Raw genomic sequence first — 15,081 nt, forward strand, 5'->3', positions numbered from 1 at the left:
CTTCTCTGCTGCTGCCTTAGGCGTCCCTCCCAAAGATAGGATTAGCACGCTGCTGGTAAACTCGATAATTAAAAAAAAACATAGACTTTTAATGTCAGTGAAGCCAAATAAGAGTCCGCGGGTTTATGGAGCGCTAGAAGGTGCTCAGCCCTTACCTCGAAAAGCGGTGTGCAATGCTAATAGATCGAAGCTTCCACTAAATCAGAAATAAATATTACTGCGTATTCGTACTGATATTTCTGATGTATACGGGAATGTATAGGACGGGATAGGGAATAAGAGGTGAAAGTAGTTGCAATGTTGCCCAGAGCTACTAAGATATACTGTATGTCACAATTATAAAGCTTTCTGTGGATTAGCGGACAGTTGCTGCTGTGAAGGTTATGCACGTTGATACTTAACTAACCGCCTTGATGGATTCTCAGCAGAAATATCACATGCAACACCAATTGACCAGTGATAATTGTGAACTCTAATCACACGCTTTATTTTTTTTCAACTATGTAGTTAGGTTTTCCGTCCACCCTCAGCAGACAGAGAAGGAGTTGCGCTGCACCATCACAAGCCCTTTCCCAATGGACAATTAAAAATCGATACCCAATGTTGAGTGTGGTAATATCTGAATATCTGTTTTCTGAGTGTTAAAAGGCTATAAGGGTAGTGGTATATTACAAACGCCGTGGCTGGAATCCTTCAATTCAAAGCGCGTTTCCATAGCGCTGCTGAATTGAAGACGCGGCCTGCCCGTTAAATAGCGCTTCCGGAAACATCCGTCTTCCTCGCTTTAAATAACTACGGGAGTGAAGCAAGCTGACAGCAAATCTCGGCCTGTCTGCTTTCTAAACGTCAGAACCAAAGCGAAACGTTACAAAAATTAAATAGATCTGGGATATAACCTGACAATGTTTATTTTTCTTTAAACGGGAATCCTGAATATTTTGAATTGCCTGAATGTTGATCACAATTATTAACAAGCAGCCTGCAAATATCGTAGAAACAGATCAACGGACCAATCAAATAGAATTAGATCCAATCAACTTTCAATTCCGACATCCTTGGGCGAAAGGACTCTATCTAGCCTTAGGGGTGAGTGCCCTCCATAGTCCCGAGGGACACTCCGCTACAAAAAGGCTTGGAAACTGGTCATGAAAGGTAAAGGACTTTGTAGTTTTGTACTTTGATCTAGCTATTGTCTGCTTTGGTATCCGGTAGCACACTAAAAGGGCATTTTACACGCGCATTATAACATTCCGCCATGATATAAATTATAGTGCAATGCTTTCAATCCGAGTGGATTTAACAAACGTCATTTCTAAACCGAGGGTATCTAAATAAATGCGTATAGCTTTGGGCTTTTAGACCTCATTGAAACGCCATAAATCCAGCTGTTACATGATAAGTTTTGGCGGTATAACCATTACCAACATCGTGGATCCTTCGGATAAATTTTGAAGGAATTGCATCAGTTTCCAGCCGTTATTAAACACCGCAGCAGCACGAGTACCGGTTAATGCGCATATTCTCGCTTACTACAACCATCTGTTGGCCATAACTTGTTTATGAGCTTTCCGACGCAGAGCGTTTGTAAGAAAGTGGGTGTGCGCGGCGTGACAGAGTGATTATGATATAGTTCAATTAGGAGACCAAATACTCTCGCCTTGAGCTCTTCCCAACCATCGCCACCACCGTTAACCAAAAAGCAGTTCCTAAGAGTGTGCAAAGATGGATTAATTGTGTCATTCTGTTGAGAGGTTCGCTCTTGAGAGCGTTGCTAACTGTTCAGATGAACCCGTAACTACAGGGAAATTAACAGTACCCTACAATTGTGAACACAGTATGCTGAATTAATAATAATCAAACTGCTGTGGTGATTATCAAGCGAGTGCTCATCAACATTTGTGGTTTCATTCCGGGAACTTGTTGCGTCCGGAGCCGAGTTCGAAACGCCCCTTCTCTGTATTGCAAGGCGCCTTTTTACTTCAATGTAAAAATCCAATATTTACACTCACACATATTAGAATTTAATGACAGACTTTGTTTTTACCCTCTCTCGGTTAATTGATCAAATTAGTAAGAAATCAGAGTCTCAAATTGTTTGCAAACAGAAAGCGCTAATTGGTTAACAGTTGTCTTCGCGCATTCGTCTCATGGATTTTAATTGTCTTCAGCACTCCACCTGGAACTTCGCCTGCCTATCCTCGTAATTAATTACAACAGTAAATATTCATACTCAAACACATTATTACCACTTCCTGTTCTTTGCTTGGTTTTCTTCAGATCCAGCTAGGGATCTCCTAAATGTGTATTTCTGCGTTCTGAGTTGAGATAAACGCACTTTTATTGTCGATGCTTTCAGCTTTAAGCTTAGCCTGCTCTCCAGATACAGTCGGTTTATAATTTTGTGCAGAATATCTCGCTTTGGCAACAGACTCTTAAGTAAAAGAGTTTGACTTAAATGCTCGGGTATAATCAACCAGTACAACTATGGATGATGAAACATTCCATCAAAAACATGATTAACTCCTTGCACATTGACGACACCGGGATCCTGCCCCGCACAGGGAAATAAAAGCTATTTCCTTATTGGCCAACAGTACCGAAATGTTAACTTTATGCGGAATCGGATAATGTTCCTAGTTGTTTATGGACCTAAATGTCTATTTTATTTTTTAAAAAAACATATTCGACCACGAGGTATTGGAGATTACAAGGTTGTCAAAGTCAGGACCGCCAGTCAGCTCATCCTTAGCAACGAGCAGAATTCCGAGCTGAGCGAGTCGAGAATTGCAGCAAACAGACCAGACCATCTTAATCCACTAAAAATGGAATAGGACGTTACTGGGGGTCAAGTACGCAACCTGCAGCTTGTCCGCACCGATCGCATGCAACTTTAGTAAACCTGCATTCGCAAATCAGATCCGATAAATCAAGGCTAACAAAAAAAATCTTACCAAATCTTAAAACGTGCGGCATTCCTTGCGAATATCCCATCCCCAAGAGGCACAGGAAAAGTCTAATCGAATACTCAAAGACCGGATTGCTTAGAAGCGGAGAGATAATCTTCATGATTTTTGTATGTATATCAATTCCAGGGGCGTGCTTCCCTTCTTTGTGTTATCAATTATCAATTATCAGGTTCCACGGGAGGGCTAGATGCACGGCGAACAAGAGCGGTCGATGGCACACGGAAAAGATCACGACATGGTCACAGAGATGCAGAGAGACTGGAGACAGCATATGCTTCCCAAACCATTAGCAATCCTCGCATGTTCTTCATTCATTCACTGCGCAGAGAAACACTCTTCCGCTGCAAGGAATGGTGGGACATCCATGTTTTCAGACTCCGAGATTCTTGAAGAAATCCGTCCACAAGTCCAGATCGGTGACGCTGCAAGGAGGGAGGGGAGGGGAGGGTGTGGGATGAGTGAATGGAGGAGGGGTGGGACCGGAGGAGGAGAGAGGAAAGATGGGTACAAAAAGAAACAATGATAAGAATCAATATCGAACGCCCTCAGACGTCAGATCTCTCAACTGGTTTTAAAAAAGGAACATCTGGTAAAATAAGTGATCGGCCCGTTGCTCTGCTACACACACACACACACACACACACACACACACACACACACACACACACACACACACACACACACACACACACACAGCGCTCGTCTGACGTGGACCTTTGCATTCGGATGTGAGCGGGAGCGAAGGAGAGGTGCAAGGGAACGGCTCTCCTACCGCTGTTGTTCCCCTGCATCCACTTCAGGCCCTGTTTTTGACGCTCTCGGAGTTAGTAAAATCTTGCCGTGATCGGAGAGGAAATAGGTCTCTCCCAGAGCCCGTGGGTTCTCACACACTCACCACATTAAATGTCCCAGGTGTCAGTGTGAGGCCGAGATAGGCCAAGAGTCACTCGGGCATGAAACCGCCACGGACTTGCTGACAACACGCTTTGGTCTATGCATATCGAGGCAGAGAAAGAATGGCATTGATTCAGTTTGTGCTTCAAACAATGATGCGTCTGGTCTCACACACTTCAAGGAAGTTGCGGCGGTAGTTTAATGTCGCTGACATTCAAGCAATGAAATATCCTTAAGTAACCTTCGGCAAAATAAATATTAAATGCAATACTAAGAATATTATATGAAGTGCTGCTTAGCAGAGGTTATGCACTAAACGGACTAGAAACGCGGAGTGCCGTGTTCACGGTGTGAGTGTGTCTGTCGGAGGGTAGTTACGAAAGTGACAGAAACTGTTGCAATTCGACGGAAAGGCCAATCAACTAAATACTCGTCGCTTCTCGGTATCAGACCTGTATCGTACCTGCGATCATCTGACATTAGACTATAAGTGTCCCGTTCAGCTCCCAGCTAGCCTAACCCCAACGTCTGAGCAGTGTGCATGTCTCATTAAAGGAGTAATGGTAATTTTTATCTATATTAAAAAAACCTCTGCTAGTTTAGGTGTCGTCGCTGCCGCTGATTATAAATCTTAGCAACTGAGATAAACACGTTTCATATTACAGTGCGGCAATTGATATCAAAACGTCAAACCCTTTTAAATGTACCGAACAGTTCATGAGCTTGGAAATTAGTTAACATTCGGAATGGCTGGATTCGCAATAAGGCCATGGCAGGAACTGTCTTGGGTGATAACAGAGAGGGGAAAATTAAATCTGGTGCTCGTTCGTTTTAAATTTGCCGATTTAACACTTTATGCTGTAGTCGCTCGTTGAGAGATTCTGGAGCACCCCGAAAGACTGCAGGAGACTCGTTAGCCTCTGTTGCAAGAGAGTGCGAGACGAGCAATGCTAAACTAAGGATCCAGCGACCCCAGCTGGCCGTTTCATCGTCCACACCCTCTCGTCCCGGGATAAGAGTTGGAAGGAATCACATCGAAAGCAGGCTTGCAAATGTCACTCATCCGTCCTTTATACCCGAAGGAGTATATAATGAGCGATTATATCCTGGAAATATTGCCGTCCATTGAGTGAAAAGGTCGATTTCGATTTGAAAGCTGATATCACAAAAATGTTACAAAATAGTGCCAAGTAGTGGATACGACCCAGACAATCACGGATAAAGCCCTCCCAAGCACTGAGCACATCTATCTACATGTCGTAGGAAAGCAGCATCCATCATCAAGGACCCATTATCCAGGCTTGAACTCTTCTCGCTGCTGCCATCAGGTACGAGGCACAGGAGCCTCAGAACCCGCACCACCAGGTTCAAGAAATATTATTACCCCTCAACCATCAGGCTGTTGAACCAGAGAGTATAAGTTCACGGCCCGTCACTGAACTGGGCTCGCGTTCAAAGACGCTTCATCTCATGTTCTCGATATTTATTGCTTATTTATCCATTGTTATCATCATCGTTTCCTTTTTCTCTTTCATTTTTGTATTTGCACCATTTTTTTTACATTGGTTGTTGTCCACCCTGTTGGGTGAGGTCCCTCAGTAATTCTATTGTGTTTCTTGAATTTGCTGTGACTGCCCGCAAGGAAAGGAATTTCAGGAATGTATATGGTACCGTATATGTATTTTGATAATAAATTTACGTTGAACTTTGAAATGCTATTATACCTACAAGTAAAAAAAAGCTGACGATGCATGCAAACCAGTCGCAGCTTTGCTGGGACTGTCCCCAATTAAAGTGGAATGAGAGGAAAACAGGTCAACCTGTAGCTCGTGGATCACTTGTGGCAAAACAGCAATTCGCCAGTTCACCAATACTGCACACAGCTCTTGAGAAGGTTCCCGTTTAAAGCGCCGGAACTTACCTACGAAAAGCTTGCATACTCTTGATTTGAAAAATCAGATAAAGCGCAGGACCGCAACAGTGCAGACCGAGGAACAGGCCAACTCTGCCGACCGGTGCGCGGACTGCGCGGGACAAGCCAGCGGCCGGATCGAACTCCGTGCGAGCTGGTGGGTGGCGATGCTAATTTGCCATGACGTGACTGAGGGCGAAAACGTGGAAAAATGAACTCCTGCCAAATGCGCCAACCCAGTGACTCGGTGAAGTAGGAGGTGCCGAATAAGCCCAGTACGGCACTGAGCTTTTGGTTCAGAACATCAATTAACCGAGCACTTTGCTCAGTTGCCCGTCACTTTACAGGCTGGTGGCTTCATTCACACATCTTACGGATTTACTGTACTCCCAGAAGTTGTTCTGGTCGACTGGGTCCTCTAAATCAAACTGTTTCCATCAAATCAAACTAATCGTAGTTGCGTGAAATTGAGAGCAGGTACATGCCGGTGACGTGTGTGGTTATCGGGCGCACTGTTCCTTCTGAAATCTAGAGGCAATGGAAGTATTTTGTTTTTTTTAAAAAAGGAAACTGATACTCACAATCGTGTCGGGAACCCTGAACTTGGCGCTACGGTCTCCCAAACCAAGCAGGGACGTTGGAAGCGAGACAGTCTGTGTGGTTTTCCCGCATGAGATATCCAAGTCACACGCGTTCCTGGACTTCATTTAGGGCAGAAAAGTCTGCTACCCATTCGACCATTGCGCCTGCCTCTCAGGCGTTCACATGCAGAACTGACCAAAAATTGGTTTCTTACTTATCATTCAGGCTGACACCCCAGCCAAGGATTGTTGGGTGACTGCCCAGCGCGACTAAAGGGGCGCGTTCTGTTGAGCCTTACAATCAGTGAACTAGCCGCCAACCGCGGAGACAGAGCGCCCTTATGTTAACTGCATAATGTGAACGTTTCATGCGCATTGTTCAACGCAAGCGAGATGGCTTCCCGGAAAACCATTTTATTATCATGTCCTGTAGCCCAATAAACAAAACGCGATATATCTGCTGGATCTATTCAGTGTCTAATCGAGACGTCTCTAATGCAGCCAATCGTTTTGAACTTATAATCAATCCATCCAAACCACCTTTTGCACAGATCCTCTTAAAACTGGGCTGTGAGTCACAGTCCCAGCAAGAGTAGTCGCGACGTCAAGACATATGTTTTAGTTGACAGAAGACTTGAAATTTAAATACCTTATTTCGTTAATGCCTCGGGTTTTGGGTACATTAGTACCTGATGTACTAACGCGCTCGTTTCCTTGCTGCCTCGAGTTAAAAACCTGGGGTTGTTTTCCCTTTACCAGACTTTGGCAATGTGGCGAGCTATTCCGCTGAAGGATAAATGATCTTTAATTCCCACAAAGTGAGCGCAGCGTCGGAAGCGCCTTGGTACACTCGCGCGTGCAGCCGTGCGGGCTCTCAGCCCATCCTCGTCACATGTCGTGTGTGTGTGTGTGTGGAATTGCAAACATTGCCCCCAGAATATTATCAATAAACTAATGAGTTCAAGTCACACGCACTCAATTCCTTCCAAACATCGTGTTCGCCCAGTTTTCCGTCATGCAATAGTTCAACACAGGAACCTTCCCGCCCTATTGCTTCTGGAAACATTTGCCCCTAAGCAGAAAGAATTAGTTTGTTGCAAAACCTTCACTTATTGTTTCATGACATTTATAATTTTTTTTGAGAAAAGCGGATTACTGTAACCAGAGACAAAACCCATGCCGCAGCGGTCAAAAGTCACGGCTGTGAAACCATCGGGTCACGCAGTTCCTCATTCACGTCTCTCCGGGGGTGCGCACAGGCTGCGAACTCCCGCAACTGTGTGAACGAATGAACATTGGGGTTACTTTGCCGCTTCCAGTTCGCCCGGATTATTCTGCGGACTTCCAGTAATTATTTTACCTCCTGCAGATGCGCAAAATCAATTCTCGAGGTTTTAAATTCCTTCAATCTCTTTCCCCTATTAATTGGCTAAATCAAATAAGCTCGTGTGCGTTGGGGTAAGATCTAGACAGGACTGGAATAAACGTGCCATGTGGTTAGGACTTTAGAACCCACTGGACAAGGGATCTGGCGCCACGAAGGAGAGAGGGTTAACGTAGCGGTTAAACATTCTTTTATTACAAAATCCTTTATTACAAATTTCGGTGCTATACAATATATACAAAACAGTGGCAAACACAATTACTGCACTACAAATAGACAATAGACATTACACCAGAATGTTGCCATCCCTATCTACGATGGCATTTACACCCCGCGGAGCCCAACGGTCTCGAAACTCCTCCAAGGCCGCTGTGGACTGCGCGTGTTCCTTTTCAATAGTTACCCGGGCACGAACATACCCCCTAAACATTGCCAGGCAGTCTGCCCGGGGAGATCCTCCCGCCACCCTGGGGGTGATGGTCTGAGATTGGTACCCATCCCCACCGCGGAGTGGGTTCAAGGTTCACAATGGAAAATGCCAAGGCTGGATTACGGCGTTTTTATCTATAAACCGCCAGCGCCTTTTCCTCCGCCCCTCCCCACCCCTCAGCTTTCTCTCCCGCCCCCTTCCCAAAATTCGTGCGATTTAATCAGTAGCCGGGAACTGAAAGGGGCGGAGATGTGCCGGATCCGGTGACAAGACTGGACTGTTGAGAATTATGTTAATAAGTTAATACCTTGTAGAAACAGCGGCAGTGCGTGTGCCAGTCAGTCTGAAGACGATCAAACACGAAGTTTGTTACAGAGTCCTCTGCAGATACCGCCTGGTCTCCGGGTATTGAGCCTTACAGTATTAGACCACAGCAGGTCACGTGGAACTAGGGCGGTTTTAAAACGCAATCCTGTTGTAAATTGCTTTATATATATAAACTTGCTAAACTAAACAGTGTGAAAGGCGCTAATCTATGTGAAAAAGCGCCATCCCAACGGAAACTTATACTTAATGACGGACGAATCACGCTCTAAACCCAAAATTATCGTAGTAGCAAAATACTCCAGGAATCCAGTGCCAAGTACCGTTGCCAGACTTGCATAGGCGTACACTGTGTTCATCCACCCCCTTCCAAATTACAGCGCTTTGCACCGTAATCCATACGTGTCGGCGGCACTTAACAGATCCGACGGTTCTGCAGTCAGTTTGTTTGTTGATTCGGCTCTTTATTGCTTATGTGTTTGTAATATTTATATTTTACAAAAAAACGACGTGAGTTGTGAACCCCAATAAACACACTTGATGCTCCCCTCAGCCCAGATCTTACTGGGAATGTGCATCTGTAAGAAGCGCACAGCGCCAAAACTGTACTCTGCCGTATTACTTACTGTTGGTGCTGCTGCTGTTGCGGGAGAGTCGCGCCCCCTGGCGGGGAAACTCATTATTGACCGCGTCCAGAAGAGTGCTTGCTCAACCGGGCTCGGGAACCTAAAATTGAACACTCGTGCGACTTACTGGGGGCAAGGAAAAGGAAGATTGTGCGCGATATGATCAGTGGCGGCACTGAGGTGGTGCTTGCTGGTGCTACAGCACCACCAAGAAATTAACTTAAGTTTGACATACAAATTGCAGCTGCTTTCTCTGTATACTGTAGTTTTGAATACAGAGGCAACACGAGTGAATCTGTAGATGCTGGAAATAAATAAAAACACAAAATGCTGGCAGAACTCAGCAGGCCAGAGAGCATCTATAGGAGGAAGTAGTGACGACGTTTGTGTATGCTCTGTGTAGCCCGGGTTGTCTCCGATGCTATTGACACTGTCACAGTTCACTTCTATATTAGATCTACCAATTGCTGTTGCTTGTGAAACAACAGAGGCATTTATAATAGGCACATAATGCTTGAAACTGACTTTTGAATGTCACGTGTAAATGATAATTTTATGACCTCACTTTCATTATGGCCTTTCATTCCATCCATCGAAAGGAATGAGAAGAATCCTTCACAAATATGGCTGCAAGACTTGAAGCTGCTACATAAGGTCACATAAGACATGACTTTAACCAATGAGTCAGAGCAAGCTGAAATTAGGCTTCATCACCAAGCTGCAGTATACAAATGAAGTTTGCCTTTGAGCACTTGTGGACAGAGAGCTCCAAGTCCTTGTTGACATATTCACTGAAGCAGGTGAAAGGATGAATTTTACACAACCATTTTTGCAATAAACATCCCATGTCAGCCTGGCCTGATTGTACAACACTGCTCCCCAGCAACAAAGATCGCCAATCAGATCCAGGTACCGCACTTCCATATTTGGGCTACTTCCCAATAAAGGCAAGCATCAATGAAGAAATTCACCATCGCTATTGGTTTTCTGAGGAAATTAATGTTTTGAAAATCAGTACCTCAAGCCTGACACAAAGGCTTGCAGGCAGCGGTGAGGTCTGCCCTCCTAGGCTCTCAACAACAAGCATCTCAAATCACTGGAAAATTCTCCAAATGCACTGGCAGGGTAAATGAACAACATCGCCAACACTGACATCCTGATAACACTCCAGAGAGCTATATTATTCACATGACCAGGACCAATCTCCCAAAATGGGCACCAAGCAATACCCACAATGCACTGGAAGAGCTCAGTAGGTCAGGCAGCATCTTTGGATGAGAATAAACATTCGAAATTTTGGGCCAAGGTCCTTCATCAGTGCTGAAAAAGTAGGGGAAGCAATCAGAATAAGAAGGTGGGGGGAGGGGAGGGAGAAGTACAAATTTGTATTCCAAGTTCTGTGATAGTAACAGGTCATCAATGGACAGAGGAAACTATTCCAGAATGTTCTCAAAGCCTCCTTGAAAGCATGTAATATTGCACCTACTTATGGGAAATTGTGCCTCATGACTGCTCAAAATACAGGATTATTGAGGAAAATGTGCATTCATTGGAACAAAGGTCTAGTATAAACAACTGCAGAAGGCCAGCACCTATCCATTCAACAAGCACCTCCTGCCATACCTGTAACAGGATCTGCAGGGAGCCAAATTGGTCTCTTCAGCCACATCAGGACCCACAGAACTGGAGGAAAGAGTCATCCTCAATCTCAAGGGATAATTCAAAAAGATAATGAATCCAAAAGACAATGTGTCTTCACTAAGCAACATAAAAATAAAGAACTACAATCAGTCCCTTGGATCTTAATAGATAAATTGAACATTTTCCATACTAAAATCATAATGGTATTTATTATAACACTCCACTAAGAAATATTAGACCAATTGCGACCTTGGCATCTGTACAACCACCGCATCTTCAGACAAAGTGAATTGAAAGTTGCTAACTGTGCCTTTGGATATATTATTGGTGTTTAAGATAATGTTAATGCCTTCAGCGCAATAACAGAGAGACCAGTAACATGTGAATAATATCAGCAAAATACCTTAAATAACATTTTTGAGAAACAATTATTATACAGTTTTTGACCCCTTATCTAAGAAAAGATGTGCTGGCATTGGAGAGGATCCAGAGGAGGTTCATGAGAATGATCCCAGGAATGAAAAGGTTAATGACATTTGATGACTGTACTCATTGGAGTTTAGAAGAATGATGGAGGCTCTCACTGACATGTATCTAATATTGAAAAGCCGAGGCAGAATAGATTTGGACATTTTTTTTACTATAGTGAGTGAGTCTAAGACCAGAGGGCATAGCCTCAAAATACAAGAGATGAGGAGGAATTTCTTTAGCCAGAGGGTGGCGAATCTGTGGAATTCATTGCCACAGATGGTTGTGGTTGCCAAGTCATTGACTATACTTAAAGCAGAGGTTAATAGGTTCTTGATTAGTAAGATCAAAGGATACAAGGAGCAGGCAGGAAAATAAGGTTGAGAGGGATATAAATTTGCCATGATGGAATAGCAGAGCAGATTCAATGGGCTAATAAGCCTAACTTAGCTCCTATGTCTTACTGTTTTTATAAGCCAGAATTAATTATATTGTAAATTACTTAGCTTATCATATATAAATACTGTAATTTTATAAGATGCATTACTCAGTGTCTCATCATTACCAGAACCCCTTCACTAACATTGGCATACAAAACCAACATGGTGTGGATGTTGAAAACCTAAGATAAAAACAGGAATGATGAAGCACCAGTATGGCAACATCTGTCGAAATCAAACTAATATTTCAGGGAATGATTTTGCATCAAGAGACTTCTGTCAAACCTTCTTGCCAGTGTTCCAGTATATTCTTGGCTATCTTCCACAAATTTCATTCTTTCCTGATAAAAGGTTACCAACCTGAAACTTTAACTCAAGTCCTCTGTCTCCTGCCTGACCTGTTGAGTACTTACAGTGTTTTGTACTCTTACTTACATTTTCTACTGCGATGATTCTACCGCAACCAGAGAGCATTGGGCACTTTGCTAAGGTATCTGTTCTTCACTTCCGTGCACTGCTGCTTGGCATTAGTTGATAGACAAATGAAGGGAAGTTCTAACCTTTCAAGATTACTCTCTCTCTTGCCTACAAATCAAATTTTAAGTATGAATCTGACTGCACTTTCACACCATACCCAAGGGACGCAAAAGTTATCTGTCGTAATAATGCCTAAGGTGGTCTTAAAATACAAGGCAGAAGAGGGCACAGTGGTGCCACTAGCATAATTGCTACCTGCCATGTTCATCCTCATTTTCAGCGCCGTCTGTGTGGCATTCACACATTCTGCTGTTTGGGTTTCCTTTGGGTGCGCTGGTTTCTTCCCACGTTCCAATAGTTGTGTGAGTTGGTAGATTAAGTTGTCATTGTTGAACTACTGATTAGGCAAGGAATAGGATCTAGATAAGGTTGTTGACAACATGGAGAAAATGGGTTAATTGGTTGGTGCTGACTTGGTGGGCTGAATTGCCTAATTTCCATGATGTATGACTTATGAAACTTAGCTGCATGTCTTAGCTGCATTAGATAAATGCAACTAGCTAACAGGGTAGAGATTTACTTAAACTGCATTGAGTACCGATGAGACACCGTGAATAAAATTGTACTGCAGATGATATTATATATTTATTCCATTCATTGGGTGCAAATGTCACATAAAGCCAATCCAATTCAATTTTTATTATTTCTAACACAGAGAAGTCACATATTACTTAGGCAGGCAATAAGACATCCTTCACACAGTTGTAACTTCTTGCACAATTTATTTCCTCAGGGTTAATTTGCTTTGTGCCTGATTAAATGGATCATGTGCAAATAATATCAACTGGGCATTTCTTTTTATAAGCAGTCAACCAGAGGTTCCCATTCCAGCATAATTGTGATCTGAGCAGAACGTTTCTTGGCAAACTGGTCATGCATTTATCAAGATTAATCTTAATTGTTTTTTTTTGTGAACGTTTTTCTGAGTTAACCTGAATGAAAAGGGCTTACCAATAACTGAAAGAAAAACTACTTCAGGTCAGATTGCATTTATTACTTTCTAAAAGTCTGAAGACTAAATCCAATTAAATATGCCCTGCAGCCCAGAAGAAAGTAACAAAATCATATTAAGAGTCTCAACTGTAACAGTTAAAGAGATAACAGTCTCCAAAATGAGGTTAATTGAAAACATGAAAGGGAATGTGTGTTAATTTTAACAAAAAAGAATTAGTCATGCATAAACATACTGTAGACGACTCAGATGAATCTAGCAATGAACTTCTCGTCCTTTTTTAATTTTGCTTTTCTGATTCATATATTCATTCTAAATTGAATGAGTGAAAAAAAATCTTAGTTCAAGACCAATCAGGAGATATCCATGTGTATTATTCTGTGGAGGCGAAAGAGAAAGAAGCTTTAAAAGAAAGGTAAGGTGAAGCTGATACCAGGAGAGTGATTTCGAGACTTACTACAATACAAATGAATGACGCAACAGTGTTTTGCAGTCTGATATTAAGTATTATCAAACACTGGGCATCATTTGGAGTCCAGGAAGTGGCTATCCATAAAGAACAGGAGTTCACTTGTGCCATGTAAGTGGATCTTAATGCACCATCAATAACTCTCTGAGACGTGAGGTGAGATATAGGCTTTTATTGACTGGAAGAAAGAACAAGCAGCAATTGACCACCATGCTACATCCTGGAGACTGAGGGCAGGGCTCAGGCCCCAATCGCCATTATACCGGGGTCTGTGGGAGGAGCCACGGTCAGTGGGAGGGGCCACAGGAGCAGTCAACAGGGGGCGTGTCCAGACAGGTATATGTAGTTCACCACAGATCTATCTCACAGAATCAACAGACATAAAAATAGGAAGTGTTTTAAAAGAGAAAATAACAGAAATAACAAGTTAGTTCCAATGAAGAGCCTTTATTTCTCTCTCTCTCTAAAATGCTATCTAAACCACTGAGTATTTACAACACTGTGTTCCTCGATTACCAAAATCTATAGGTTTCTAAAATATTTTCAGGACAGGTAAAAAAAATGTACTTCAAGAGATATATCCTTTGTGTATCTATCCCATTCCACACTCTTGTCAGCTTAAAACTTGCTTGATTTTTTCCCCTTTTTTTTCCCCAGTTCTGTCTTTGACTTGAAATTTTAAATGATTCTCTTTAAACAGTTGCCAACCTGACCAGCTCAGTGTTGCTAACAATTTGTGATTTTTATTTCAGATTTCCAAAATCTGCAGTACTTTTATGATTTTTGCTTTCAGTTTAAAGTTCATCGGTGAAACATTAACTCCTGTGCTGAATGTATTGCGGAAGTGATCACTGAAGCTACTACCAATGTGGACTTTGCTACAAGTGACACTGAAGGCCACCATAACTGAAGACTACCTCTCTGCCACATGGTCCTTTGAAACACTGGTAGAGTACAGTACAGGAGGTAGCCATTTGCCCAGTTCTTATGCTTCCACACACATCATCAGTATCTGCATTAGCAGTGGAAGTGGCAAAGGTATCATTGGCTTTAAACTTTGTTTAAATACCCTAATTATGAAACCTCTGTTGGTCAGGGTCTACATGGCTATTGTGCCCTAGCTGTCTAGGTGTATAAGTCAAGGTAGTACAACAGGGAGAGCAAGCTGGTGGTGGACCTGAGGAGGGCTAAGGCACCAGTGACCCCTGTTTCCATCCAAGGGTATGGTGTGCACATGATGGAGGATTACAAATACCTGGGGATGCGAATTGACAATAAACGGGACTGGTCAAAGAACACTGAGGCTGTCTACAAGAAGGGTCAGAGCCATCTCTACTTCCTGAGGAGACTGAGGTCCTTTAACATCTGCTGGACGATGCTGAGGATGTTCTATGTGTCAGTGGTGGCCAGTGCTATCATGTTTGCTGTTGCGTGCTGGAGCAGCAGGCTGAGGGTAG

At 43.1% G+C, this 15,081-nt stretch overlaps 1 protein-coding gene across 2 annotated transcripts in view; it reads right to left on the reverse strand.

Moving 5' to 3' along the window:
* Positions 1 to 15,081, reverse strand: part of LOC132400859 (glutamate receptor ionotropic, kainate 2-like) — a 626,396-nt gene that overhangs the window by 511,738 nt on the left and 99,577 nt on the right. For both annotated transcript variants that reach the window (XM_059982332.1, XM_059982331.1), the window contains one exon: positions 2,952 to 3,388. In XM_059982332.1, the coding sequence (XP_059838315.1) occupies positions 2,952 to 3,066 (115 nt within the window). In that variant the 5' untranslated portion in view covers positions 3,067 to 3,388. The remainder of the gene's footprint in view (positions 1 to 2,951; positions 3,389 to 15,081) is intronic.

This window comes from Hypanus sabinus, chromosome 10 (assembly GCF_030144855.1).
Source record: "Hypanus sabinus isolate sHypSab1 chromosome 10, sHypSab1.hap1, whole genome shotgun sequence".
Lineage (NCBI taxonomy): Eukaryota > Metazoa > Chordata > Chondrichthyes > Myliobatiformes > Dasyatidae > Hypanus > Hypanus sabinus.